We start from the raw sequence: 27,407 nt of genomic DNA, 5'->3' as shown, positions 1-27,407 counted from the left end.
AGATAGATAGATAGATAGATAGATAGATAGATAGATAGATAGATAGACAGACAGATATAGACAGACACAGTGAGTAGTGAGCGAGCAATTTAAGAAACAGAGGGCGGGATGGGTGAGGAAAACAAATATAAGTCTACTGCCAGGAAAGAGTTACCTCTTTTGGACTTGTTGGCCAGTGAGACTACACAGGTCCTCAAACATTAATTAAAGTATATTGCCAATGTTCTTGGATATCCATCAGAACTTGACAGTAAGACCCTATTGCTGAAGGTGCCACATATCCAGGACATAGAACATGGAGAAATCAACCTGGTCCTTACCTGGACACTTCTTTCCTACTGGATAGCATTTGATGTTGAAAGGTGTTATGTGAGCTGCCAGAGGAAGAAAGACACTGTGGAAACTTAGCCCCAGATATCACAAATATGTCACATTCCCTCTTCCCAAGGCTCATGGTAGAGGGGATGGAAAGATCCTAAGAGCAAGAAGTAGTAGACAACTACAAAACAAACTGCTTTCTGGGGGGATCCAAGATGGCGGTGACCAGGGTGCACCATATCTGAGGGGCAGAGAATCTGAAACTCTGAAATTGGTGAGTGAAGGGCAGCTAAACCCAGAACATCGACATTAAGGCTTCCTGGGAGGAAGGGGACAAACCTGAGCTGAAGCCATGTGGATCCAGGCCAAGAGCAGGCTTCTCCGTGAACTTCTCCGGGGGACTCGATCCCCAGGCACTTCCCCTTTTTGGGCCTCCCTACTCCTTCCGTGGCGGAGGCAGGGGAGGTGCCTGCAGTGCCCATGGCTCCTAGCACAGAGCACAGTGCCTGAGGGTCCACCAGGCCAACCAGGTCCGAGGCTTCCTAGGGCCTTCCAGAAGGTATCTGTTCCAGTGGCCTCCCAGTTCTGGCGAGGTGCCTGAACTCGCCGTAGACCAAAACACCATCCACCATGTTCTGCAGATGTAACACCACTGAGCTGACAGATGGCTCACATTCACATTCACCCCAGCATGATCAAATCTGAGAGTAGAGAACAGGGGGAACAGTGCTTTCCGAATGGTCCTGCTAGAGAGTGAGTGCATCTTCAAGTGAGTGCGTGCTGAGCCCCAGATCCAGGGTCCCTCTACGCTAGCAGCCAGACATCAGATCCCTACAACCCACAGCCCCATTGTGGGCAACATAGGAAATCTTGGGACAGCATTCTCACATTGAAGCCCCCGCTCTAAGGGTCTACCAGTGAAGTCCAGGCAAACAACTCCAGACAGATCTGAATACCAGAAGGACAGTATGACAGGCCTGTAGACCACTGAGGTAGTCAGGAAATCTGAGCATGTGCACTGCACCCACGATCAGTTCCAGCCTCCACACCCCCTCCCGTGCCTGCACCCCCCATTCCAAGCCTCTACGCTCTCTAGCACCCTGTGTTTCAAGACACACTTCCATGCATACGTGCATGCTTGCTCGCCCACAATTGTGCATCTACAGCAGCAGATCTTCCTCCTTTAGGTACGGCTGAAACATCAACGAACACTCCCAAACCAGTGGACCTCTCTCATCTTCCTGAGGAATACTCCAGACACCAGAGAAAGATGGACCCAGTCTGAGGTACAGACTCCAGGAACAAACAGTGAAGGTTATGGATAAGCAGATGGCCAGACATCAGTGTAAGAACACACCCAAAAAAATCAGGACATCATGGCTTCGCCAGCAACCCCCCAAATCAATGGATATTTCAATTCATCAGAAACACAGGAAAATGACTTTAAAGCTATGCTTATCCAGTTATTAGAGGCACATAAAAAGGAAACGAACAAATCTCTCGGAGAAATAACCATACAAATGGAGGCACATAAAGAGGAAACAAACAAAGCTCTCAAAGAAATAAAGGCAAATATAGCCAAATAAATAGAGGCACAAGTAGAGGCACAATTAGTGGCATATAAACAGGAAACAAACAACAACAACAAAAAAATAGAAGCCATCATAGAAAGACAGGAATCAATATTCAAACAGATGAAGGAAAAGATTCAAAGCATGAAAACAGAATTAGAATCAATATAGAAAACACAAACAGAGAAAAGCCTGGAGCTGGAGAACTTAGAGAAAAGATCAGGAACCACAAAGGTAAGCATCACCAACAGAATACAAGAAATGGAAGAGAGAATCTCAGGTGCTAAAGATACACTTTCAGAAACTGATACTTCTCTCAAAGAAAAAGTAAAATCAGAAAACTCCCAAACACAAAACATCCAAGAAATCAAAGAGGCCATGAAAAGATGAAATCTAAGAATAACAGGAATAGAGGAAAAAGAAGATTCCAGACTCCAAGGTCTGGAAAAGATTTTCAAGAAAATCATAGAAGAAAATTTTCCCAACTTAAAGAAAGAGATGTCCATAAACATAAAAGAGGCCTACAGAATACCAAATAGACTAGACCAGAAAAGAAACTCTTCACATCACATCACAATCAAAACACTAAACCTACAGAACAAAGAAAAAATATTAAAAGCAGCAAGGGAAAAAGGCCAAGTAACAAATAAAGGTAGACCTATCAGAATCATACCAGATGTTCTAGGTTATATCCATACATGGTCCTTGGTTGAATGTCAGTCTCTGAAAAGACCCTGTGCCCAGATATGTAGCCTGTGGTAGCTCAGTAACCAATTGGTTTCCCATAGTGAGGGGAACAAGGACTATGTCTAACAAGAACTCAATGACTGGCTCTTTGACCTCCCCACCCCCCCAAGGGAAGAGCAGTCCTGTTAGGCCACAGAGGAGGGCTTCCCAGCCAGTCCTGAAGATACCTGATAAAACAGGATCAGATGAATGGGCAGGAGGTCCCCCCTATCAGTGGACTTGGAAAGGGGCACGGTGGAGATGAGGGAGGGAGGGTGGGATTGGGAGGGAATGAGGGAGCGGGACACGGCTGGGATACAGAGTTAATAAAATGTAACTGATAAGAAAAAAATAAAATTAAATAAAAAAAAAAGAAAAAAAAAGAATCATACCAGATTTCTCAAGAGAAACTATGAAAGCCAGAAGGGCCTGGCCAGATGTCACTCAGACTCTAAGGGACCACAGATGCCAATCCAGACTACTATACCCAGGAAAACTTTCAACAACATAGATGGAGAAAGCAAAATATTCCATGACAAAACTAAATTTAAACAATATCTACACAGCAACCCAGTCATACGGAAAATACTAAAAGGAAAACTCCAATCTAACAAAAACAACTACACCCAAGACAACATAGGATACAGATAACTTTCACAACAAAAAAAAATTAAAAGAAAACAAGCATTGAAACCCAGTAACACCACCAACTCCACAATAATAGGAACTAACATTCATTGGTCACTATCATTTATCAATATCATTGGACTCAACTCTCCAATAAAAAGACACAGACTAACAGAATGGTTCAGAAATAGGATCCAACACTCTGCTGCATCCAAGAAACACACCTCTGCAACAAAGATAAACACTACCTCAGTAAAGGGCTGGAAAAATATTTTTCAAGCAAATGGGCCCAGAAAACAACCTGAGGTAGCTATCCTAATATCTAATAGACTTTCAACAAAAATTAATCAAAACAGATGAGGAGGGGCACTTCATACCCATCAAAGGAAAAGTCCACCAGGAAGACATCACGATTCTGAATATCTATGCCCCAAATACAAGAGCACCTACATTTGTAAATGAAACATTATTAAAGCTTAAATTGCACATCGATCCCAACACCTTAATAGCGGGAGACTTCAACACTCCACTCTCACCAATGGACAGATTTTCTAGACAGAAGGTAAATAGGGAAAAAAAGGCACTTACAGAGGTCCTAAATAAAATGGACAAAATAGATGTCTTCAGAAATTTTCACCCAAATTCAAAAAGGTATACCTTCTTTTTAGCACCTCATGGAACCTTCTCCAAAATAGACAATATAGTTGGTCACAAAGCAAGCCTCAACAGATACAAGAAGATTGAAATAATCCCTTGTATTCTATCTGATCACCATAGACTAAAGCTGGACCTCAACAACAACAGAAATAGCAAAAAGCAATGGAAACTGAACAACTCACTACTCAATAACTGCTGGGTTAGGGAAGAAATAAAGAAAGAAATTAAAGACTTCCTAGAATTCAATGAAAATGCTGGCACAAACGCAGACTTATGGGACACAAGAAAAGCAGTGCTAAGAGGAAAATTCATAGCACTATGTGCCTTCAAGTAGAAATTTGAAACATCTCATACAAGCAAGTTAATGGCCTACCTAAAAGCCCGAGGGGGCAGGGGGGAAGAATCAGAATAGACGGCTGGAAATAATCAAACTCGGGGCTGAAATCAGTAAATTAGAATCAAATAAAGCAATTCAAAGAATCGATGAAACCAAGGCCTGGTTCTTTGAGAAAATCAACAAGATAGACAATCCCCTAACCAAACTAAAAGGCAGAGAAAAACTATCCAAATCAGCAAAATCAGAAGAGAAAAGGGGGACAGAACAATAGACATTGAAGAAATCCAAAAAATCAGTAGGTCTTACTACAAAAGACTATATGCCACAAATTTTGAAAAGCTAAAGAAAATGGACAATTTTCTTGATAGATTCCATTTACCAAAATTAAATCAAGATCAGATTGAATAGTCCTATATCCCCCAAGGAAATAGAAGCAGTCATCAAAAGTTTCCCTTCCAAAAAAAGCCCAGGGCAAGATGTTTTCAGCAGAGAATTCTACCAGACCTTCAAAGAAGTGCTAACTTCCTTCAATTCTCTTCAAACTATCCCACAAAATAGAAACAGAAGGAACATTACCAAACTCATTCTATAAAGCCACAGTCACCTTGACACCTAAACTACACAAAGACCAAAAAAAAAAAAAAAGAGAACATCGACCTAGCTCTCTTATGAACATTGATGCAAAAATACTCAATTAAAATATTGGCAAACCAAATCCAAGAATATATAAAAGATATCATCCACCATGACCAAGTAGGCTTCATCCCAGGCATGAAAGGGTGGTTCAATATACGGAAATACATCATTGTAATCCACCATATAAACAAAATAAAGGAGAAAAACCTCACGATCATCTTCTTAGATCCTGAAAAAGCATTTGAAAAAATCCAACACCCATTCATGTTTAAAGTCTTGGAGAGATCAGGGATACAAGACACAATTCTAAACATAGTAAAGATAATATACAGCAAGCCTATAGCCAACATCGAGAAACTAAATCAGTCCCACTGAAATCAGGGACAAAGCAAGGCTGCCCACTCTCTCCATATCTCTTCAACATACTACTTGAAGTTATAGCTAGAGCAATAGGGCATCTAAAGGAGATCAAGAGGATACAAATCAGAAAAGAAGAAGTAAAAGTATCACTATTTGCAGATGATATGATAGTATATGTTAGTGACCACAAAAATTCTACCAGGGAACTCCTACAGCTGATAAACACCTTCAGCAAAGTGGCCAGATACAAAATTAACTCAAAAAAATCAGGAGCACTCCTGTATACAAAGACAAGAGGGCTGAGAAAGAAATTAGGGAAACAACACCCTTCACAATAGCCACAAATGACATAAAGTACCTTGGAGTAACCCTAGGCAAGCAAGTCAAAGACTTGTATGAAAAAAATTTCAAGTCTCTGTAGAAAGAATTAGAAGAAGATATCAGAAGATGGAAAGATCTCCCATGCTCATGGCTTGGCAGGATTAACATAGTGAAAATGGCTATCTTGCCAAAAGCAATCTACAGATTCAATGCAATTCCCATAAACACACACACACACACACACACACACACACACACACCACACACACACACACACATATCAACACGATTCTTTACAGAACTTGAAAGAAAGATTCTCAACTTCTTATGGAGAAACAAACAAACAAACAAAAAAACAAAACAAAACAGAATTTCCAAAAAGATCCTGTACAACAATAGGTCTTCTGGAGGTATTGCCATCCCTGATCTCAAACGGTACTACAGAGCAATAGTAATAAAAACTGGCATAGAAACAGAATGATAGATCAGTGGAATTGAATAGAAGACCCAGAAATAAACCCACACACCTATGGATATTTGGTTTTTGACAAAGAAGCCAAAACCATTCAATGGACAAAAGATAGCATCTTCAAAAAATGGTGCTGGTCTAACTGGATGTCTACATGTAGAAATATGCAAATAGATTTATATTTATCACCCTGCACAAAACTAAAGTCCAAGTGGATCAAAGACCATAAACACACTAAATCAGTTAGACAAAAAAGTAGGGAGGAGCCTAGAATTCATTGGCATAGGGGACAACTTCCTGAACAGAAAACCAACAGCACAAGTTCTAAGATCAACAATCAACAAATGGGACATCATGAAACTGAAAAGATTCTGTAAAGCAAAGGATAGTGTCCTCATAACAAAACAACACCCTACAGACTGGGAAAGGATCTTCACCAACCCTATATCTGACAGAGGGCTAATATCCAAAATATATAATGAACTAAAGAAGTTAAACAGCAACAAATCAAGTAATCCAATTTAAAAAATGTGGTACAGAGCTAAACAGAGAATTCTCTGTAGAGGAAAATAGAATGGCAGAGAAACACTTAAATGTTCATCAGAAGTGGTAGCATTGTCATCTTCTGTGGCCTGGTAAGGCTGCTCCCCCCTCAGGGGGCAGTGATCAACGAGCAGGCCAATCAGATTATGTCAGAGACAGTCCCTCTTCCCATTACTATGTAACCCACTTGGACACTGAACTGCCATGGGCTATATCTGTGCAAGGGTTCTAGGTTATCTCCATGAATAGTCCTTGGTTGGAGTATGAGTCTCTGGGAAGTTCCCTGTGTTCAAATTTTCTTGCTCTGTTGCTCTCCTTGTGGAGTTCCTGTCCTCTCCAGCTCTTGCTATTTTCCACTTCTTACATAAAATTCAACTAAGATCAGAAAGAAGGAGAGGAGGACCTCCCCTATCAGTGGACTTGGGGAGGGGCATGCATGCAGAAAGGGGAGGGAGGGTGGGGCCGGGAGGGGAGAAGGGAGAGGCTTATGGAGGGATACAAAACGAATAAAGTGTAATTAATAAAAGTTAAATAAAAATTAAAAAAAAAGAAATGTTCAACGTCCTTAGTCATCAGGTAGATACAAATCAAAACAACCCTGAGATTTCATCTTACACCCATAAGAATGGCTAAGATGAATAACTCAAGTGACAACACATGGATGTGGAGAAAGGGGAACCCTCCTCCACTGCTGGTGGGAATATAAAATTGTACAACCACTTTGTAAATCAATCTGGTGCTTTCTCAAACAATTAGGAATAGAGCTTCCTCAAGATCTAGCTATACCACTCCTAGGCATACATTCAAAAGACACCCAAAAGTATACAACAAGGACATCTGCTCAATCATGTTTGTAGCAGCTTTATTTGTAAGAGCCAGAAGCTTTTGGAAACAGCCCATATGGCCCTCAATTGAGGAATGGATACAGAAATTGTGGTACATTTACCCAATAGAATACTACTCAGCAGTTAAAAACAAGGAAATCATGAGAATTTCAGGTAAATGTTGAGAACTAGAAAAGATCATCCTGAGTGAGGTATCTCAGAAGCAGAAAGACATACATGGTATATACTCACTTATAAATGGATACTAGACCTATAATATAGGATAAACCTAGAAAAATCTGTACATCTAAAGAAGCTAAGCAAAAAGGAGGACCTTGTGTAAGATGGTCAACCCTCACTTAGAAAGACAAGTGTAATGGACATTGGAAGAAGGAGAAAACAGGGAACAGGACAGAAGCCTACCACTGAGGGCCTCTGAAAGACTCTACCTTGCAGTATATCAAAGCAGTTGCTGAGACTCATAACCAAACTTTGGGCAGAGTGCAGGGAATGTTATGAAAAAAAGGGGGAGATAGTAAGACCTGGAGAGAACAGGAGCTCCACAAGGAGAGCACCAAACCAAAATATCTGGGCACAGGTGTCTTTTCTGATACTGATACTCCAACCAAGGACCATTCATGGATATAATCTAGAACCCCTGCTCAGATGTAGCCCATGGCAGCTCAGTATCCAAGTGGGTTCCCTAGTAAGGGGCACAGGGACTGTCTCTGATATAAACTCAGTGGCTGTTCTTAGGGGGAACAGCCTTTCCAGGCCACAGAGGAGGACAGTGCAGCCAATCCTGATGAGACTTGATAAGCTAGGGTCAGATAGAAGGGGAGGAGGCCCTACCCTACCAGTGGACTTGGAGAGGGACATGGGAAGGAATGAAGGAGGAAGGGTGGGGTTGGGAGGAAATAAGGGAGGGGGCTACAGCTGGGATACAAAGTGAATAAACTGTAATTAATACAAAAATTAATTAAGAAAAAAGAAAAAACTGTTTAGATACATCAGGACATCTGCACAAGAGCTTCTACTTGTGACAGTATGCACAATATGTGTGCAAGCTCAAGCCAGATAAAAATCCCAGCATGGTGCAGGGGAGTTGGGCAAGAACACCCATCCCTTGCCTATTATCTATTCACAACTAGTAGCTTCTGGCAGTAAGTTTTCCTTAATAGTGTGGTCCCTAGCAGATTGAAAACCACATATCCAAGAGGATATGGACAGCAGAATTTGGACTTAGTTTTTAAAAGAAAACAAAAAGGACACAAAGTTAAGTGTGCAAGGAAGAAAGGCAGATCTGAGAGGATCTGGCAGAGGGAACTGAAGATTATTAGAACAGGTTGTATAAAATCTCAAAGAAAATTTACAAAAACATTACAAAACATGTCTCATTTCAAAATGGAAGAATAGGAGTATATCAAGGAAAAATTAGGCCAAGGCAAAACTCAAGTCTAGCAGGAAAACATCAAATCCAAAAATGGGCCTCTGTTCGTCTCCATCATCTGTCTCTTTGCTTTACGTGGATGTCCTGACATCTTCAACCACTGAGGTCTCCAGGACAACTTGGGCTTCACCTCATAGCTTCCTCAGGCAATGACTTGTCAGAGCCTTCTTGTCGGGAACTCAACTCCTAAATACATTGCTTGGCCTGGGCAACTTTATGGTCTATTGATTCAAGCATCCTTAACTTCACAAATCTTGCATTTTGCATTCTTGCAAAACCAGCACCATGTGACGACACCACCAACTTCTGCTACAAATTCAAGATGTAGTCTGTCTCTTCCTGCCACAGGTGTATGGATCCTGTGCACCTTGCTAGTTGAACCTGGAAGAATACTTTCCAAGGCAGTTGTTTTTTAAAATAAAGACCCTTTCAGCTATATTTTCAATTAGGCTTATTTCCCTCCAATTAATTTTCATTATCATGAAAATTAATTAATAAAGCATGAGCCTTGAATGAGAGGGGTCTTAGCCTCAAGGCATGCATCTTCCTATTTTTCTATGGACATTTGTTTTTGTTTTTTTTTTTAATGGCAGTAATCTCTTTAAAAGATAATAGCTGCTCTCTCTATACCCCTTATCTGAAACTTTAAACTCACTCATAATCCTTTTCCTTACCAAACTGCACATTGTTCATCTTTCTTCCCACTCTCACTGGAGAACAGCCTAAGCTCACGGAGTAGTAACTACACCACAGCCTGTGTGCAATGCTGACTTAGAATGTCCTCAGACAAATGACCATGACTTTTGAATTGATTCCCACTCAAATATTTAGGACATAGGCACAATGCAGATAGATTCTTTGTTTGAAATAGTATGAACAGCTTCTAGGTGAGCTCCCCATACAGCCTGCGTTCCCTTCCAAAGCCTCATTTACCAGACCTCCACTATCTACATATGCCTCCACATTCTGGTTTTCTAAACTCCCATCTGAATGGCCTGTTAAACTCCACTTACAGTGTTGTAGTTTCTCTAAGTCTATAGCTCTATAGCTTCAGACTTCCAAATTCTTCCTCCACACTAGTTCAATAATCAATAAATAGAACAACCACACAAATGAAAAAGGGGGAAAAGGGGCTTTAGCAAATTAAAATAACTATAACATATACAGAACACTTGATATAAGAAGAGAATACATAATCTTCAAGAAACATGGGATGTTTTCCAGAAAAGATCATAAGCTAGGCCACAGATTAAATATGTATGAATGTATCTTAAAAGATTTAGATAGTAAAGACTATTTTCTTTAAGCGAAAGAAAGTTATATTAAAATCAATAACATGGAAAACTAGAAAACTAAAAAAAGAAAAAAAATCATAGAAATTGACCACCCTGCCCCTGAGGGGGGAGCAACCTTGCCAGGCCACAGAGGAGGACAAGGCAGTCAGTCCTGATGAAACCTGATAGGCTAGGGTCCAATGGAAGGGGAGGAGGACTTCCACTATCAGTGGACTTGGAGAGGGGCATGGGAGGAGATGAGGGAGGAAGAGTGGGATTGGGAGGGAATGAGGGAGGGGGCTATAGTAGGGATACAAAGTGAATAAACTGTAATTAATATAAAAATAAATTTAATTAAAAAGAAGAAAACACACTCAAACATCAGTGGTTTAAAGAACAAACTGGTTGGTAAATTACAGACACAGAAATGAAAGTAAATAACATATCACAACCTACTAAACTGTAAAATAACTTCTGAGGAAATTTATAATAAGAAATATTTCAGAAAGACCACCTAGCTTTACAACTGAAGGAATTCCTTAAAAAGAGAAAACTAAATAAAATAAGAAATTACAATGATTTAAGCAGAGATAACTGAAATACAAAAGTGTCAGGAATGAAACCAAAATATGCTTGTTAACATACATCAACAAGATTGGGCATCTTTTGGTTAAATGGTGTCTTAAGTGTAGCCAGAGAGCAATGCAGTAAAAGGCAGTAAAAGGTCTGGTCTCTCCAGCACAGCTCTACTGTGAAGTGGTGAAAGCTTCCAGAAGTACAGTCTAATCGGATATCTTCAAATGAGTGGGCAATATGCTCTTTCCTGTCTCTCACATCCACTGGGTAACAATTTTGCTGTTCTCTCCCCTCCACTCTACAATATGCTGCCTTACCACAGCCCTAAACCAATAGCCATGGACAAGAACCTCAAAGCTGTGAGTTGATATAAACCTTTACTTTTTATGAGCAAATTACCTTGTTGTTAAAGTAATGAAAATCTAACTAAGACAGATGGACACAGAAAAAATATTCAAGTGACTAAAATCAAGACTAAAAATATTAGTATTTATATTTTTCCAAGTAAAGCTCTAGACATGGTGACTTCACAAATATATGTTAATATATTAAAAGAAGAAATAAATTTTATATGTGAATATTTATATTAACATATTAAAAGAAGAAATAGCAACAAGTTTTCTCAAAATATTCTAAAACCTGAAGTAGAGTAAAATACTCAGCAGCAAATTTTGTAAAGTTAGAATTATCCTGATAATCCAAAGCCAGATAAAGACACCATAAGAAAAACACTGACAAATACCCCTTATTAGCATTTGTGTGAAAATGTGCAACAAAATGTTGCAAATTAAACACTCAGCAGTCCATTAAAAAGGTTATAATTAATTAGATTTATTACTGGAATGTAAGCATGGTTTGCCATTAGAAATACTTCAAAGTAATAGAACACAGTAACAGAATGAAGGGAGAAAATGTCTGATCACTGCAAGTTATATAGAACAAGCATTTAACAAAAGTAAACATCTGTCATCATTAAAGAATTAAATAATCTAGAAAAGCTTGGAAATACAATTTTATTAAAGCCATATATGAAATAACCACAGCAAAGCCACAAGCAACAGTGAAAAACTGTAAGATTTTCCTCTAAAATTATAAATATGGCAAGGGTGACATATTTTGCCACTTTTGTCCACCATGATACTGGATGTCCTGGCAATGATAAGGGAAATTTGAAGTAGAAAATAGAAATAACTAAACTGGAAAACAAAAAGCAAAATTATCACTGTTAATGCACAATATGACTATATACGAAAAATTTCAAAGACTACACAAACACACTTTGAACCCACAGTAAAACCTGTTAGAACTAATAAATCCAGTGAAGTAGCAACACAGAAACTAGACATTTAAAATCAGTTGTAGTTCTATATACTAACAACAATCCAAACAGAAAATTTTATTAAAATATGACATATGATGGAAAACTTAACATTGTAAGGACATTGAGTGGTTACAGACTTGATGTAATTCTGTACTTGCTTATTTGTCAATATACAGCTGAGGATGACCTTGAACTCCTGACCCTCCTGCCTCTACTTTCTCAGGGCTGGGAATACAGATGTATACCATCTTGGTTTGATGGAACTTTAGGAAACAAATTCTCATCCTATACTTCTTTTGCATAAATAGAAAAACTTACCCTAAAAATTACACCTTAATTTTCACAACTTCAGAATGCTACTGTATTTGTAGACAAGGTCTCTAAATAGGCAAATAAATTAAAATAAGGGCATTAGGGTGCTCCATAATCATCTACAAGCAACAGGTAAAGCCTCATCATAAATCAATGTGCTGACACCTTGACTGTGAGCCTTTAGTTCCCTGAGCTGTGAAAACCAGCTACTATAGGATACTTTGTCGTCAAAACTATAGACATACATATGTATTTAGAACCTCACATGCAAACAACTCGAGGCTAGAATTACATCGCTGACAAATTCCAAGAACATTTAAGGTAGCAATTGATGCCATTTGTGTATAGACTCTTCAAGAAAGCAGAAGTGAAGAGAATGCTTCCCATCTAATCTTGTGAGGACAACAGTACCCTAATACTAAATCAAACACTAAGAGATAACTATTTGTTCTGTAAAGTGCCAAGGATGACCAAAAACAGCCACAGCTTTGGTTTTGAATGATTTGAATCAGGATATGGCTAGTTAAAATAAAAGCGTAAATAGTCCACATGTATGTGCATGATAGAGACAGAGACAAAGAAACGATCAAATCAGATACAGCCAGCAGAAACTGACTAGGAACCCGGGTGTGCAGTTTCCCATGGCTGAGCTTCCCACGGCCTAATTTCTCATGGCTCAGCCCCCAGTTTCTCTTTCCCACTGCAGGCACTTTTATATCATGGGATTACATTTCTACTGGAAATGACTGACCTTCTAGCTGTTCTCAAGGTCACAGTGTTTTTGCTTGGGCTGTTTTGCTGTTCTCTTCCCCACTGTCATGGGGAGGGAGGAGTGCAGGTCATCCTCAGACAAGAGTTCTGGGAGGAATCCTTAAGACAAACATGCTTGAGTGCAAAATGTAGTTTGGGGGTGCCCTCTCATCTAGAGCCACCATCAGTGAGCTCAACCAGCACCCGACAACTCTTCAGCATACTGTCCATTACACTACTATCAGGAAAGCAAATGCCAAATTCTCACACATGATGTCAAATAAGTAATAATAGTAATATAATATGACCACATTGGTCACATCTTAGGAATGTAATCAACTTCAACATTTAAAAAAAAATCACCCTAAGTGCCCAACTTTGCTAACAGACCAAAGAAAAATATTAGAGAAAGTATATTAAAAATTTAAAAGACATCCACAATAGTGTGATTTTTTTTACATTAACTTACAAATAAGTTTCCTTTTGGGGTTTTCATAATATTTAGTTTATCCTCCCAATTCTCCCTTCATCTCCCTACTGTCCCTTCTATGCTTTACTCTTTCCCTTCCTTCCCCTTTAGAGCCTCATTCTTCCCCACCCCACCCCCAGACACACAGGTCTCTTTCTGTTTCCTGGCCTTTACCCATATTTATGCCCACCTGAATATGTGTTATTTTATAGTTTGAGGTTACAAATAAGAGAACAGATGGTGTTTGTCTTTCTGAGCCTGGACTCCCTCACCTAAAATGTTTTCAAATTCCACCCATTTTACTGCAAACTTCATAATTTTATCTATCTTTCCACTGTACATGTGTGCTAAGTTATCATTATCCATCTGTTGATGAGCATCTGAGCACCCAGGCAGATTCCTCTTCTTTACTATTGTGAAAAGAGAAGAATGCATAGGATATATAGGCATCTTTACAGCAGAATGGAAAGTCTTTTGAGTACATGCACCAGACCCATATAACTGGATCATACGATGGTTATATTTTTTTAGAAACCTCCACACTAATTTCTATAATGGCTGCCCTGTAAGCGTTCTTTCTCTAGCCTTACTTCACTAGTATTTGCTAACATTTATTTACTTAATGGTCCCCACTCTCTCTGGGATGAGATAGAAAAAGTTTTTTGCTTTTCTGATTGCTACTGATGTTGAATGGTTTTAAGAGGTTTTGTGAGAACTTCATACATGAATTCTGGATCTGTATCACTTCTATAACTCCCTCCCCCTCCAACTTCTTGCATGTCTCTCCCCTCCCAAATTCATGACTGTGTATGTACAATTACTACACATGCATACATGCCCACAAGCTCATGTATGTGCATGCACACAACACACACACACACACACACACACACACACACACACACACACACACACCCTGTGGAGTTCACTTCTCTTATGTACATGTATCCAAGACTGACTACATAGGGTCTGGCAACCTGCATGTAAGCGTGTCTCTAAAAGAAACTGAAGTCTGTCTCTCAGAAGCCATTGACTACCAACTAGAAATGGGACCTTGCAGAATGTCCCTCATCTATGTTGACCTATCAACTCATGTTGTCAGTATCTTGTTTAGACAACCACTCTGCTGAGAGTTCATGGGTTCATTTTCCCTGTTATGTCTAGGGGGAGTATCCATCAGCAGACACCCTGTTCCTCTGGCTTTCAACACTTTCTGCTTCCTTTTCCCCAATGTTCCCTGAGTCTTTAGTGCAGGCACTGCATTATCTATCAGCTGGGGCTGGGCACCCTTTAAACAGTTTCTAAAATATTTACTGGCCATCTGTATTTCTTCTTTTGAAAACTGTTCAGAATTGAAGCCTTGCTTCTCTAGTGTTTAACTTTTGCAGTTCTTTGTATACTCCGGGTGTTAACACCTTGTCTGAAGTCCAGCTGGCAAAGCATCTCTCCCATTCTTCAGGTTCCTATTTATTCTGTTATCAGAAGATTTGCTTTTATCATCATGCAATCTCAATCGTCAACTTTTGGGGCTGATTCTTGTGATGTTAGGATTCTATTCAGAAATATGTTGCACATACCTGAAGTAGTTCTCCCTTTATTTTATTTGAGCGGTTACAGTGTTTCTGGTTTTCAACTAAGATTTCTAATCTAGTCTGAACTGATTTTATAGGGTGATAGTTGCAGTTTTAATTTCATTCATCTGCAGATGGGTATCCAATACTGACAGCATCATTTATTAAATACACTGTCTTTTCTCAGTGTACATTTGAGATGCTTTTGTCAAAATTAGGTGGCCATAACCATACTGGTTTGTCTCTGGGCATCCTAATATGTTCCATTAATCTACATGGGGCCAGTACCATGCTGTATTTATCATGATGGCTCTGTAGCATAGTTTGAGGTCAGGTAATGTGATGTCTCTGGCTGTGTTCTTTCTGCTTAGGATTACTTGTTTGTGATTTTCTGTTTCTATATGATTCTGCCAACCCAGGAACACAGACATGTCTTTCCATTGTCTCGAATTTTCTTCAATTACTTTCTTCAGTGTTTTAAATTTTCATTGTAAATATCTTTCATCTCCTTGGTTAGGTTTATTCCTCCTTTTGTTTGTTTGTTTTTGTTTTGTTGTTGTTGTTGAGGCTACTGTGAATGAAATATTTTTCCTGATTTCTTTCTGAGCAAATTCTTTGCTAGTGTATATAAAGGCTACTAATTTTTTGATTTATTACTTTTAATTATGTGTGTATGTATATGCTTCTGTGTAAGTCTGTGACTATGTAGGCAGAAGCCCCAGGGTTCCAGAAGTGTCAGATCCCACCAGGGATGAAGTTATAGAAGAAGGTTGTGAGTGAGCTGATAAACTTTGGAACACCTGGGGAAAATAACCCTCACTTGAGGAACTGTTTCAATCACATTGGTTACGGCATGTCTGTGGGGCATTTTCTTGATTGCTAATTGATGAGAAAGGGCAAGGCCACTATAAGCAGTATTACCCCTGGGAAATGGCCCTGGGTTATAGAAGGAAGACAGCTGAGAAGGCCAGTAGACGCAACATTCTTCCATGGTTGCTGCTTCAGTTCTCGCCTCAGAGTTCCTGCCTTGAGCTTCTTCCCAGCTTCTCTCCACCATGGACTACAACATAAATCCTTTCCTCCTATATAAACTGTGCTCATGAAGCTTATCACAATAATAAAAAAGCAAATTAGGATACTCACTGAACCATATCATGAACTCTAATTTGTCTGTCTGTCTCTCTCTCTTTCCTCCCCTCTGTGTATGTCTCCCTCTCTCTTAGTGTGTGTGTGTGTGTGTGTGTCTACAGCCATAAACTTTCCTCTTAAGATGCTTTAGCTATATTCCAGAGATTCTCATAGGTGTGTTCTCATTTACATTTAACTCTAAGTATTTTTAAATTTTCTTTAGTTATTTCTTTGATGATTCACTATTCATTCAATGGTGTATTGTTTAGTCTCCAAACATTTGTGTATTTCTTATATTAGTCTTACTGTTGGTTCTAGTTTTACCCCATTGTGCTCTCGTACGATGCAAAGAATTATATCTAGTTTGTTTTGTATTGATTAAGGCTTGCTCTGTGTCCTATGCGATAAGTTTTAGAGAAAGCTCCATATGCCAAGAAGAATGTGCATTCCCTCTCTGTTGGACAGAAGGTTCTATAGATGGATGTTAGTCCAACTCACCTGTGGCTTAATTTAGTTCTAAGCATTATTTGCTGGTTTTCTTTTCAGACATCTATCAGAATGTGTGTGAGAATAGGGTCTCCCATTATTATTTTGTCCATACCTATGTGGTCTTTTATGTGCTTTATTATTTGTTTTATGAAACTGGGGACCCCATGATTTGGTGCATAAATATTTACCCTAGACATGTCTTCATATGATAATTCTTCAAACTGAATAATAGCATTAACAAAACAGTATTAAGCATTATCGTCAAATTATTTCTTGCCCAAAGCAGAGACCGTTTGCAAAGGCAGCCACTCCTTTCCTTCTCATTCAGTATTATTCACTATTCAGTGTAGTTAAGTTTACAAAATCACATGAAAGGCAAATAAAGATCAAAGCTAGAAAAGGAAAACTGAGTTCCCACTGACACGAGCATTTACATTAGAAAATTTATGAATATATACAAGGCAGAAGCAGAGAGATGGCTCGGCTAATGAGTGCACTTACTACTCTTGCAGAGGACCTGAGTTCTGTTCTCAACACCCACATCAGCACCCACTCACAACTGCTGTAACTCCAGCTCTAGGGGATCTGACATCCTCTTCTGAACACTGCAGAAACAGTTCACCGTTAATCTCAGCACTCAGGAGGCAGAGTCAGACAGATCTCTGAGTTCAAGACAGCTAGTACTAAATAGTGAGAGCCTGTCTCAAAAAGGCCTCAAAGCATACATGTGTGTGCACATATGTATACATGTATGTATATAATTATACACACATGCATATTCTGGAATTAATGAGTTCAATAAGGTCATTGAAAGCTACAAGGGCAATTTACAAGTTGGACATATTTTTACATAGTAGCAATGAATCATCTGTGTTAAAATATTTTCACAAGTCCCATTTATCATACCACCAAACATAAAATATTTAAGATGAAGACGTACAAAAGGGTGCATAATCTGTATAAGAAAATTTAAGAACAACCAAAAATTGATGAAAGAAATCAATGCAGATCTAAAAAGATTGAGAAATGAGTCAATTGGGGGAAATGATGATTATTGGAATAGAAGTTGACAATGCCACCAGGCCCTCTGGGCTCCTCGTATACCACTAAAAGGTAAAAAGAGATTATTATATCTCCTGGTGTGATAGATGATCATTATCAAGGGGAAATGGGAATACCCCTATCCAATGGAGATAAGAATATCCAATGGCTGAAATTCCAGGGACCCTCTAGGGTATGCCTAAGACAACTGAAGGCAATGGAAAACCATATCCATCCAATTTAAGCAGAGCCACTAATTCCTCAGTTGTTGAGGAATTAATGTCATAATCATTTTATCACACAAAACACACATTCACACACACACAGAATCAATCAAATGAAGTACTTGCTTAAGTGAAAGGCTTTGAAAGAAAAAAGGAAATATTATTTAGAGCATACTCAGCACACATAAATATAATAGACTTTCCCCCTCTTCTATGAATAGATGGTAAAATAAATCCCCTTTCTCTTGTATAAGATAGTAAAGGAATGTAAGTTAGAGAAGACCAACACAGTTAAATTATTTCTTCTTCTGGGTAAAGAATGTAAATGCCCTGTGTATAACTGAAAATGATTTTTGTTATGACTCATGCTTATCAGCATGGACTCTTAACACATTTTGTATTTTAAAACAGTTTATACTGTTCTTACAGTTTATACAATCACTTCGCTGTTACTGAATTTTTATTTTCCTTATTTACAATTAGATCAAAATGCTTTTTCCTATTTATCTTCTGTAATGTGCTTGTTATATCCTAGGGCATTTTTCTATTGGTTGTCCTTTACTTGCTAATATATAATTCTCCATATTTAGAGGGAATTAATTTTTTGTCATTATGCCTCTTACAGACATCTCCTGGAGGAAGTCCTAACAGTAAGTGAAGAGAGGAGCTAGAAGTAAGATATTCTCTCAAGTATCCCTTGGTATATTGAGAACTGGCCTTGCTATATAACAGGCTGTGGTAGTCTTTGGTGGAAAGAAACAAATTTCATGTCACACAAACATGAGTTACAACTCAGAGATCATAATAAAGCAAAAAGGTCATCATGTCTGAATGCTGGCAGTACTAAAAAGCACATCCCCAGAGAGTGAGGATCTAAGTGTGTGTGTTTTCTACAGCTCACAATGTAACACCTCTACTTTAAGAATTCTAGATACCTTGTTTTTATCCTGGTAAGTTGTGCTTCTTTAGGCACTGACCTGAACTGTTGGCTTGCACTGTTGTTTCAGTAGTACAAATCTGAGTAAAGCCCCCCCCCTTTTTTTTTCAAATTCAATCTAAGAGTATTCCTAAAGCCTCAGCCCCAGGGATATTTATCACAACAAGAATATATCCAACAAGAAATGCATACTGTAGATTATGGAACAGCTATACATGGGGTATTATTAGTTATCCTGGAAAAAACTAAGTGCATAGCTATTTGTTTTTGAAAAAAGATATGTTTACAAAATAATGTATTCATATTTTATGGACATACTTATATGAGAAGTTCTATTTTTGCTTAAGATATAGAAAGCTATTATGAATATCACTCATGATCAAGTAATATATACAAGTTGCTAAGCCCATTAAATTATCCTTTTATAATTGATCTATCAGACAGCTGAGATCAGGGCAGCAGAAGACTCTGAAGTCTAAGGTAAGACAGTCCTCTAAAGAGTAAGAGGAATTGGAACACCATCTGACTTATTTAGCTAGTGTGAAAGAGAGAAACCAAGAACTGCACACACGGGAATGACACACTCAGACACAGCAGTGTATTGACAAATATGGTATGGGCCAGGGTGACAACACAGAATCCTACGAAGTCAAGGTCACTAAGAGTCAAGCACATACTCATAGACTTACATTCACAGATCTCCAACAGGTACTAATCAGAAGGCCTGGGAGCACATGAAGGAATGGAAAGGATCATTTCCTGAGTAGTATGGACTTGGAAGAGGGGGGCTACTACCACTGTGAAAAATGCATAATGCCTGAGTAGGATCTAGCTCCCCCCAAAACAAAAGCCCTAACAATAAACAGAATTGCGGCAAATCTCACTGTAACAAGGTAAAGACCAAGCGCCAGGAAGAAAAGAGGACCCAACCAAGACTGTATTCCAAGAGGATCAGAAAAAAGCAGTGCTTGGCTCACTGGGGCCAATACTGTCACAAATCTCCTAGCACTGAGTAGAGACAAGAAAACCTTCTCCTACAGTAAAACTGCCAAAGACACGAGGCCAAATTGGATGCTATGAGATGGTGCAGCACACACGTACACAGAAAGGAGGGAAACACAAATGATTGAAGGGTAGAAACTTCTCTCATAAATATGAAGGGCTAGTGTTTGTATTTTTAAAGTATGTATGTATAGGTCATGAAACTGGAAAGGGGAAGAGGGTTCTTGAGAGGAAAATAAAATGTGGCATGAAAGCAAAAACAGGACTATTGGTGAAGAGGAAGGGGATTAGCAAAGGAGGTTCAACAGAAATGGGGAGGACAATAGGGTGGGTCATGTGAAAAAAATATACTACTATAAAAATGCCTTCATGAAATCCATTGTTTTGAATACTAACTTTAAAAATAATTGAAAATAAAAACTTAATACGAGAAAACAAAAAATATAAAATCCTTAAAAATTTATTTTCAAAAACTCGAGTGACAACACATGCTGGAGAGGCTGTGGAGAAAGGGGAACCTTCCTCCACTGCTGGTGGGAATGTAAACTTGTACAACCACTCTGGAAATCAATCTGGTGCTTTCTCAGACAACTAGGAATAGCACTTCCTCAAGATCCAGCCATACCACTCCCAGGCATATATCCAAAAGAGGTTCAAGTACACAATAAGGACATTTGCTCAACCATGTTTGTAGCAGCTTTATTTGTAATAGCCAAAAGCTGGAAACAGACCAGATGCCCCTCAATTGAAGAATGGATGCAGAAATTGTGGTACATCTACACAATGGAGTATTACTCAGCAATGAAAAACAAGGAAATCATGAAATTTGCAGGTAAATGGTGGTACCTGGAAAGGATCATCCTGTGTGAGCTGTCCCAGAAGCAGAAAAACACACATGGTAAATACTCACTCATATCAATATGTAATATATGATAAACCTACTGAAATCTGTACATCTAAAGAAACTAATCAAGAAAGAGGACCCTGACTATCCTGAATCCCCATCCCGAAAGGGAAAGAAGATGGACATCAGAAGAAGAAAACAGAAAACAAGTTAGGAACCTGCCACAGAGGGCCTCTGAAAGGCTCTGCCCTGCAGACTATCAAAGTAGATGCTGAGACTTATGGCCAACTCTTAAGCAGTGTGCATGGAATCTTATGTAAGAAGTGGGAAATAGTAAGAGCTGGAGAGGACAGGAGCCCCACAAGGAGAGCAACAGAACCAGAAAATTTGAACCCAGGGAACTTCCCAGAGACTCATACTTCAACCAAGTACCATGCATGGAGATAACCTAGAACCCCTGCACAGATGTAGCCCATGGAAATTTAGTGTCCAAGTGGGTTACATAGTAATGGGAAGAGGGACTGCCTCTGACACAATATGATAGGCCTGCTCTTTGATCACCTCTCCCTAAGAGGGGAGCAGCCTTACCAGGCCACAGAAGAGGACAATGCAGCCACTCCTGATTTGATCTGATAGACTAAGATCAGAAGGAAGGAGAGGAGGACCTCCCCTATCAGTGGACTTGGGGAGGGGCATGCATGAAGAAGGGGGAGGGAGGGTGGGATCGGCAGGGGAGGAGGGAGGGGCTTATGGGGGGATACAAAGTGAATACAGTGTAATTAATAAAAAAGTAATTAAATGTCATTTTATCTGGTACACTGTTTTCATCAGTGATAAAGTGTTGTTATCATTTAAAAGAAAATAAATAGAACATTAAGTCCCACTTAAAAAATTTATTTTCACATTAGAAAATTTACTGTAGCTCTTTCTTTCATTTATTTTTAAGAATATCTTTGTGCATCCTTGCGAACTTACTACTACTAATGGTGCAAGGGCATACCAGGAGGCAGTAGGGAGACAGTCTCTGATGGCCCTGCAGACTCTGCGTCCACACGGCTCCACCTGTTTCTGTGGGAGAAATCACTGACATCCCACTCAGAATCATCACTCTCCCTAGACAAGAAATATATATAGGACTTATAAAAATATACACAATTAGAAAAGAATCTCGAAAAATCTCGTCATTCAATAATATTCACCTTCATTTCATTTCCACCAACTATTCCTAATATTGCTCCTCTCATCACCTGTATCTGACACCCTTGTAGGGTAATTCTAAACTTCTAATACCTAATCACAAACTTCATCTCCTCTTGCACTGGGCTTGTAAGCCCTTTGGCCAATCCACCATGGTTCTTTCTTCCACAGCTAGGCCACAAGAAGTAATGGAACAACTGGGATTCTGTACAGCACTTTAGAGGCTACTGCTCTGTCCTTAGACAATGCCTGCCATCTCACTGCAGTCATTCCCCTCATGCACTCTTTATGTAATCCTTCTCCTTCCTGAAGAGCACTGCTAGAAAGTTCAAACCAGATGCACTCTTTAAAAACACTTAGATTATTAACCTTTCTCGTCACTTTGTATTTGCTTTCTGCTCAGAATTAATCAATTATGACCATTATCTACATAACCTCTCATATCCTAAAATATTCAATTCTCGTTCATCTGTCTAGCTAACAATTGGTAATAAGTTTTAAAAACGGATTATACTCATTTCCTGTTCCCTTTCTGACCTCCCACCACTCAATGTACTTATTCTATGTGCTTAGCTCTTGCACATTCACTTGCAACCTCACTTAGCAAATCCTCCTCATTTGATGTCTGAACTTAATTTTCAATGTCTAGAAAAAAAGTCTTTCTTAGCTTAGCTTCACACATTGCTGAATTACTTCACTCCAGCTCAAACTATATTTTTAGGTTTTTTTTTTTTAATTTTATTTTTCTTATTAGTTACATTTTGTTAACTCTGTGTCCCAGCTGTATCCTGCTCCCTCATTCCCTCCCCAACCCCACACTTCCTCCCTGGTCTCCCCTTTCCAAGTCCACTGATAGGGGAGGACCTCCTCCCCTTTCATTTGACCCTGTTTTATCAGGTATCTTCAGGGTTGGCTGCAAAGTCCTCTTCTGTGGCCTAACAGGACTGCTCCTCCCCTGGGGGGGTGGGGAGGTCAAAGAGCCTACCCTTGAGATCCTGTTAGAAATAGTCCTTGTTCCCCTTACTTTGGAAAACTACTTGGTTACTGAGCTATCACGGGCCACATCTGAGCAGAAGTTCAAGGTTATATCCATAGATGGTCCTTGGTTGAGTGTCAGTCTCAGAAAAGACCCTGTGCTCGGATATATTTGGTCCTTGTAGAGCTCCTATCCTTTCCATATCATACTAACTCCCCTTCTTTCATATGATTCCCTGCACTCTGCCGAGGGTTTGATTATGAAAGACTCTACCTAGCAGTGTTTCAAAGCAGACACTAAGACTCATAACCAAACCCTCGGCAGAGTATATTTTTAGTTTTAATTCTCCTCTTCTGCAGCTTTCTGTCATCTGAACTCACATACATCATTTCATTCTTGACTCATACTCTCACTGTTAATAAGATATTCTCACAAGCCCTTACTTTTCTCAAACATCTCTCAGCCTAAAATTTTCTCCTATCTTTTCCTTTGTTAGGTTTCTAGGTTTCTAAATCCAAAAACAGTTGTCCCTTTTTCAAAAAACAAAAACAAAACAAAAACCTTATGAGGGGCTGGAGAGATGTCTCAGCAGTTAAAAGTCACACTGCTCTTGGGGAGGACCTCAGTCTACTTGCTAGTGCCCACAACCACCTGTAACTCCACCTCCAAAGGGTCCAACAGCCATGGTCTCCATGGGTACCTGCACACACATGCACAGTTATTCACACATACACACAACTAAAAATTAAATACATCTTTTTGTAAAGTTTGTGGAAAACTCCTTTCTGTAAATAGTTAAAAGTTTTCTATAGCACAGTCTTTAGGTTTTTTACTATATAATATTCACTGTGCAACCATTTGTATTTTTATATCTGTTTGCCTAATTAAGCTATGATCTGAATGCAAAGGTGTTATTTAGTTTGTAGAGCTCACCAGTCAATAGGGTCTCAGTATTCCTTGAAATCACCATTTTTTGTGCTTTTAATGCATTTCTTAATGTTATACACATACACTTTACACAGATTCACATACCTAAAAATATTTACATTATTATACAATACTATTCTAGTGAGTATAGCTAATGTTATTGATAAATCTCTCTGAAATAGTCTAATCAAGTAGATTTTTATTTAATACATAATACCTAAGACTGGACATTTTAAAAACGTGTTTTATAAAACTCTCTTTTGTTTTTGAAAGAGAAATGTACTTTCTTCTAGTTCTTTCATTTTTTTAGACACAGTACTAAGAATTCACTATTCTAGTAGTACCATTAATTAAAAATAAAAAATTCTTTCTGAAAGAAATCTGAATATGTACTGAGTTTTATGCTACCTCAAAAACATTCTCCCCTCCAGAAACTCTACACACATTTATAAAAGCTTTGTATCTATTGACATACTATAGATACTAAAGATAATACAGATAATAGCTCTTTTGAGAATTTCTTTTTCTTGTCAATATAACATTTATGATATAATAAATAAAACATATTTCTAAGAAAGATAAATCAGGTTTAGAAAAGAATTGCATCATGAGAAAATAGTCAGTTCTTAAGGATCATTGACCATCATCTCCATTTAGAGGAACAAGTATAAATGTGAAGAGAGTAATCAGAAAACTCACTAAATAAATATATTGTTTTTACCTTTCTGGAGGCACCTGAAAAAGTAAGTCATGATTCTTTCTTAAGAATGTTAGATTGGAGGATTTTACCTTCTCTGAATTTTTTTCAAAAACCTATAGTCATGAAAAAGAAAACAAATTACATGCAGAATTTTAGGAAAATTAGTAAAAGAAATATAATTGATACAGACTTAAGAGTAATAAGATCTTTAATAATGGAATTAAAGCCATAATCACATAGTTATTATGTAAATCACATAGATAACGCTCAAAAAAATCACTGGAAGCATACATTGACTTAGTAAATATTTTCCAGTTTTCCAAAAGAGTGCAGGGTGCTACATAAACACAAATAATATACATTTAATACTCAAGTTATCTAAAACTAATAAATATTAGCTTTGTTTAAAAAATATTGGCTACAAGCTAAAAGACATTTCTGTAAGTGCTTATGACATTCTGTTTACTGTGAATATAAAATTCTTAGCACTACATTTATCTTTATATTAGTACTTCCATGAACTAAGTTCAGTATTTCTACGTGTGTCTTCACCATGAAATCTTGCACTGCCTAAGGAAAAATTGTTACTCTTCTTTCATATACTTGCAACATTATGAATTGTACCTGGCTCATTGGTAAACAACACTGAATTTAATTAGATGAATAAAAAGCACATCACACTTCAATACAATCACATTTTCAAAGAAACGAACTATTCTAGGGGGCTGCTGAGATGACTCAGAGGTTAAGAACACCTGTTGTTCATTCAAAAGACCCAGGTTCAGTTCCCAGAACCCATCTGGCAGTCTACAACCATTTACATAGAGGTCTATAATGAAAAAGAGCAAGGAAGGCAGAGAAAATACAAAATGTACAGTTTAGAGAGGAAAAAGGAACACCAGAAAGCCTAATGTTGCACCAAGGCATAAGATAGAAAAGAGAATGCAATTGCTAAGGATATTACTGTCATTTAGGAGAGACCTAATCTGCACTGAAACAATGAGGAGTTGCCTTGGGAAGATCCCACCCAGCTAAGTTTCCAACCGGTGAAGAAAAAAAAAAGGCCCAGGGATACAACATGATCAAAATTCATAATATAATGCATGAAAATGTCATAATAAAACCCATTACTCTATATAATTAATATGTGCTAATAAAAGAGCTCCTTGGGATATTCTATGAAGTTGCTCACTTTCAAATCATCTTTTTTGCAGAATAAAAAAATCATTCTGTGGACTAACAATTCAAACACTTCACTAAGCTGGAGACCCCAAGCCATGATAACCTTGATGTGTCCACCACACAAAAGAGCAGGGTAGACAAGACTACAGGAGACTACAACCAAGCTACACTCTTCTTAAAGCAGCACTCTTGCAAGTCTTATGAGGAGGCAGAAGTTCAGTCAAGGAGCTATTACTGCTGGACCTTCTAGGAGTGAATGTAAGGACAGCAGTAGCATTGAAGTCCCCAAGCTCCAGTTAATTGGATAAGAGAAAAATACAATACAACGGGGCATGGTGACACGCATCTGTGATCCCAGCTGAAGGAAGAGGATTATAAGATAAACACAAGCCTCAACTCTCTAACAAGACCCTGTCCCAAAGAAAAAAAAAGTACAAAGCACCAATAAGCTTAAAGTATACTTCCCTTCTTGTGCTGTATCCCTAAGCCGCTTCTCAAAAGAGGCAGTATGGTAAGGCTTCTTTATAACCATGCCCTTCCATAATTTGAAGACATTATGATATATAATTCCTCTCAATACAAATATTATCAATGTATCTAAGTGTGCTTCACACTTCATGAGATTTTTATATCTATTAGTAACACAAAACAGCATTACTGTCAAAACAAGTAAAATTTCAAAAATGGCAATGAAAGTATTTTCCTTTGGATTGACAAAAACAAAGCCCTACAGTCTTTTCAATCCCTATTTTAGTCATGTTTAATATAAAAAATATTCTTTGTAATTAAGAAATAACTGTGGTAAGAAAAAGGAAATACACACCTATCCCTAAAAGAGCTAAGTCAACGATCTGACTTAGCTCTACCACCATCAATTAGCAGAGACCCTGACCCTTTTAGTTTTACCTCTGTTGTAGGTGTATTTTTCTGACTTGATGAAGGCGAAGTGTTCTGGAAATTCAGGTCATCTGAATTATCCTCTTTTGAATCATTAACTCTTCCTGAACAAAGAGATACAAAAAATTGATCAAATGAGAAGCACAAAGAAGTTGAAGTCCTAATGAGAAAAGTCAAGCTATATAAGGGAAACTCACCTACTTTTCAAATCATCTTATCTTTATCTCTTAGATTAATTTCTTCCCCCTGCTTTGAAAAACCAGCATAAAGAGTATTTTGTTTCTTAATATTATACTTAAGAAGCTGATTTCTAAGTAATTCCTTTTCTCTTAATTGCCATATTAGTCAAGAAAATATTCTTCAGGTAAACTTTAAATATAAACAACCTATAGAACCTATGCATTGAGAGCTATAAAATAAAAGTAGTCTGTATTTCAGAGTCTATGAGGCAGGAGGATATCTATGAATTATGGCCAGCATAGTCTATACAGTGAGTTCCAAGACAGTCAATAATATATAACTGAGAGACAATGTCTCAAAAAAATGAGCTAACCCAATCCTAGATATTTGAGAAATGAAAAACCAAAGGAAACTCATGGTGGTGATCATACAACAAATTGGTAACATCTATTTTTGCCATGATTCCACAAATGCTGGTGGATTTTACAGTGTAAATGGCACACTGCTGGTAAATTGCGTATAACCTATTCTAGAAAATGATACAGCAATAGGAAAAAAAAAAAAAAAAAAA

General features: G+C 38.3%; 1 protein-coding gene across 1 annotated transcript in view; it reads right to left on the bottom strand.

Moving 5' to 3' along the window:
• Ptpn20 (protein tyrosine phosphatase non-receptor type 20) overlaps positions 1–27,407 on the bottom strand; it is a 56,515-nt gene that overhangs the window by 26,391 nt on the left and 2,717 nt on the right. Inside the window, exons 3-6 of the mRNA XM_055612311.1 lie at positions 26,666–26,760; positions 24,599–24,690; positions 21,778–21,890; positions 1,539–1,550 (exon numbers count right to left, since the gene is read on the bottom strand). Coding sequence (XP_055468286.1) covers positions 1,539–1,550; positions 21,778–21,890; positions 24,599–24,690; positions 26,666–26,760 — 312 coding nt within the window. The remainder of the gene's footprint in view (positions 1–1,538; positions 1,551–21,777; positions 21,891–24,598; positions 24,691–26,665; positions 26,761–27,407) is intronic.

Source organism: Psammomys obesus, unplaced genomic scaffold, assembly GCF_907164565.1.
Source record: "Psammomys obesus unplaced genomic scaffold, mPsaObe1.curated_primary_1811, whole genome shotgun sequence".
NCBI classification, from domain to species: Eukaryota; Metazoa; Chordata; class Mammalia; order Rodentia; family Muridae; genus Psammomys; species Psammomys obesus.
This window is presented reverse-complemented; position numbering and strand designations above follow the sequence as displayed.